Raw genomic sequence first — 3,932 nt, forward strand, 5'->3', positions numbered from 1 at the left:
TCAGGCATGAAGGTCTAGTCAGAGACATATTAGAGGCAGAAACAGGAGTTAGGAGGGGTAGAGGTAGACCTAGATTAGATTACTGTTCGCAAATAGTTAAGGATGTGGGCTGTTTTAGTCTTAGGGAAATGCGAAGTTTAGCTGAGGATAGGAAAAAGTGGAGGTACGTGTCCAACCAGTCTTAGGACTGACGACCCTGATGATGATGATGATGATGATGATGATGATAAAAAGTTAGTCAAATAGCCCCGGCCTCTCCTACATACATACCTAAAACTAAGATATTACCTTTATAAAAAGCAACGTGAAAATAAATTTTAGATTTCATTTCGGCATACCCTATGCAAATGTATCTATCTATGATCGTCACTATCGATTTGTATAAGAACATATAACTATTGATATTCCTGAGGGAAATTAAGATTCTATTAGGGAACCCAAGAAAGTCTTCTTTATCTTCCTTCGAACAACGATAAAATCAAATTTTGTAGAGTGCTGTTGGAAGAAATAAGCGAAGAGAACAAGGAGATCTAAAAAGTTCGGCGCAGGATCACTTTAAGTGACAGTTTGAAATACATTCAATGCCTAACAAGTTCTGAAAGGTGCGGAATTGAAAAGTTAAAGTTTCATCACGCACTTCGGCAGCACATTTATCTACCTACACACATCATAAAAAAAAGTTTAAGCAACACTAATAAGGGTATAACGTATGTTACAGATACCTAATGTGAAAAGGTGATTATCTGCACATAATGACTGGGCACTAAGGATAAGCATAGCGACTAAATTGAGTAATAGATATTTTTATAAATTAAGCCATTTGGGGTTGGTTAAACTAATAAATTTAAGGGATATAGTCGAATGAATTTAAAAATAAAAAAAGCAGAAAAAAACCTGGGGTAACTATAATTGACTTAATCCCAATAAACAGCGCTACACGGAGAAAATGAAAAACGAAAATTTACCTAAATATTAAAGCGATATTTACAATTATCCCACTAGCCCGTTGCTTTGTAAGCGAAAATAATAAAATTTACAATTTGGACCCGAATTTATAAAAATAAAATCCCAACAGAAATAAATTTACTTGGTATTTTAGTTGATCGTACAAATTTAATTGTAATAATTAAGAAACGAAATAATTTTTAAAGAAACATGTCAAAGTTGAGATTATTATAAATTACCTAATAAATTCTATAATTTCTACGGAAAAATTCGGTCATTTACAATCGAAAATTGTTTTTTTTTGCGTTGCCATAAAAGTTTAGTTTTCTGCGTGTATTTTTATTGGTTTTCTAACTTCATTCGACTTTCGACTAAAGTCATGATTCCTTCATGACTCCATTTACCCCAGTAATCTTGAATAATATTATAAATGCGTATGTGAGTTTGTTTGTAACAATTTCACGCCTTAATTAGTCCACCGATTATCATGATTTTTTGTATGTACACACATTGCCACGGGTACAGAAACTGACATCCAAAAAGAGAATACTGTTCCCGACGTATAGAAAACAAAAAAGTAAAGTAAATTGTTCAGTTAAAATAAAAATCATTTAGAAATTTTATTTTATTAGTTTATCCAAGTCTAACAAGATATTTTGTATTCACATCTTTTTATGAAAATCAAGATACGTTTTTCTCTTAGAATTATTGATCTACTTCAGCATTTATTTGTAGAGGTACTGTACAATGTACAATAATTGATTTAAAATACACAGTACTTATTTTCTACATAATATGGGCTAATAAAACATCGAAGCAACGTATTTCCTATACAGATATACATATAAATAGCTTATATATCCATGTGCTTAAATGTTCCTGAACCTGAACCATAATTTTAATAATGATTTGAACGCTTTAGTAAGTTGAATGCAGAATACGCCGTCTTAACAATCTGAAATTAAGAGAACAACATACTTATGGTTTATTTTGTCAACGTTAACATTTCCGGAAATAGAAACAGACTTATTGCCTATGGTAAATAAAAGCTTTTTTAATTCAATTTGTTAATTTCGATTTTTTTTAAGTTGTGTTGGAGAAGATTATTTTACTTACTGAAATAAAGGTAGATTTGCTCAGTGGCATTAGTTTTCCACAGGTGAAGAGTAAGGGTCGGTTCAATCGTGTTAACGTAAGGAGCATAAGCCGCTGATATCTTAATCGACTACCGATCCAATCACTTTCGTATAAAGCCATTTTTACATTCTCAACCTAGTAGGAATGAAATTCATGATACTGAACCAGCGTTAAGTCGTGCTTGTGTAACTTATTATTGCGGTTGCATATGTTATAGACAATGTGATTAAATGAATATTATGCATATTAATTAAACTGATAATCAAACGTCGAATGATGTCAAAAAGAAAGACGTTAGCGCAAAAAGCCTAGAACAATTGTGTTAGTTTTTATTGGTTTTGCTAATTATAGTGTCCTTCTTTTTTAAGTTCCATTGACTTTCGATTATACTCTTCATTCCTCCTTAATTGTACCTACCCTTGCAATATAAAATAAGCTGAAGTATTGTGATTTATTACTTTATCCAATTTTTATTGGATATTTTGTAAAATTGCTGGAATATTTGACTAATTCTGCCCCAATAATCACATTGTCTAAATAATGTTGACACTATAGGTACTTAATAGTTAGATAGTACAAATAATATGCAAATGAATTACTTTAGCTTAACTTATACATATACAAAGTACAATATCGTGAATTATTTAAAAGCTAACTACATTTTTAAGCTCTTGCCTTTACTTACCTCTCTAGTAACCATATCTCCAAAGTAACAATACAGAAATGGTTGGAATAAGACTATTATAAAAAAACCGCATGATTTCAATAGGGCGAGATCCACTTTGAAGTCCTTCAAAATAATTATTCTAATTACTACAACTCCCTTAGTCTGCGGTTTATGTTACACGTAAGAACTGATTAGGTATAATTAGTTATTGTAATAAATACGATACACGTCAGTTAAAAACGCAGTCATACTCACTTTAGTATTTCTGTATAAACCCACAGCAAGTATTGCAATTGAACATACATATTGTATAAAAAGCACAACATTTTGAAGATTTTCGAGATCACGTTGTCCTCTAAAAATAAACTCAAGTGTAATCATATTTTGCTTCTCTCATAAATGTTCTCGAAATTAAAATGATAAATATGTAAAGATATCGTTGATGTGCATAATAACTAAATAAAGATAATTCTTTTAAAGTGGATTTATGGATGTCGTGTAACCCTTTTGCTTTAATAAATGATTTCATTTTAAAAAAGTTAATTTAACTTGGAATTATTAATATTAGTATGTTAATTTTTAATCCGCTAAGATGAAAATGAATGAATTATATACTTGTATATTCGTTGTAAATATTGTATAGCCTTTATAAACTCATCCTCCTTTACTTGACCTTTTACGTCGTTTTTGGCTTGAATGGTTAAAAATTGTCTTGCAAGACATTTCAAATGAGCAATGATAGTTCTCATCAATCCAGCTATCAAAACATCCATTGCAATAAATGCGAACCCGATAAGATGAATTTCAACAAACATATGAACGGCACCTAACGTATACCCATTCACTGTATCCATCTTGTAAGGTAATGAAACAGGAAACGACAGTTCTATAGTAATCAGTGTGCCATTACTATTTCCAAAAATATTGTATAAAGCTATTGCTACTGGTGGAACTGTGAAACCGAAAATACCAAATAACATAATTATTTCGTATATTTTATTGAATCTTCGGCTGGCATCTTTTTCTTTCTCAAAAATTTCCAAAATTTCTTCATTTTCAGTGACGAGTGTTTCATATTGAAGGTAGCACATCAATGTTTCATATTTTGTCTTCATACACTTAAAATACGTTGCTTTAAATACTGTAGAAATATGGAATAAAAGTCCGATTGCCAGTTGAGGAT

General features: G+C 30.8%; 1 protein-coding gene across 1 annotated transcript; it reads right to left on the reverse strand.

The window, feature by feature from the left end:
- Window positions 1-1,736: 1,736 nt before the first annotated feature.
- Window positions 1,737-2,987, reverse strand: LOC112904852 (odorant receptor 42a-like). The gene is made up of 3 exons (XM_025975951.1): window positions 2,768-2,987; window positions 2,062-2,217; window positions 1,737-1,900 (listed from the first exon to the last, which is right to left on the reverse strand). The coding sequence occupies exons 1-3, from the start codon at window positions 2,780-2,782 to the stop codon at window positions 1,844-1,846; spliced, it is 228 nt and encodes a 75-aa protein (XP_025831736.1). The 5' UTR covers window positions 2,783-2,987; the 3' UTR covers window positions 1,737-1,843.
- Window positions 2,988-3,932: the final 945 nt, after the last annotated feature.

This window comes from Agrilus planipennis, unplaced genomic scaffold (assembly GCF_000699045.2).
Source record: "Agrilus planipennis isolate EAB-ADULT unplaced genomic scaffold, Apla_2.0 scaffold12, whole genome shotgun sequence".
NCBI lineage: Eukaryota > Metazoa > Arthropoda > Insecta > Coleoptera > Buprestidae > Agrilus > Agrilus planipennis.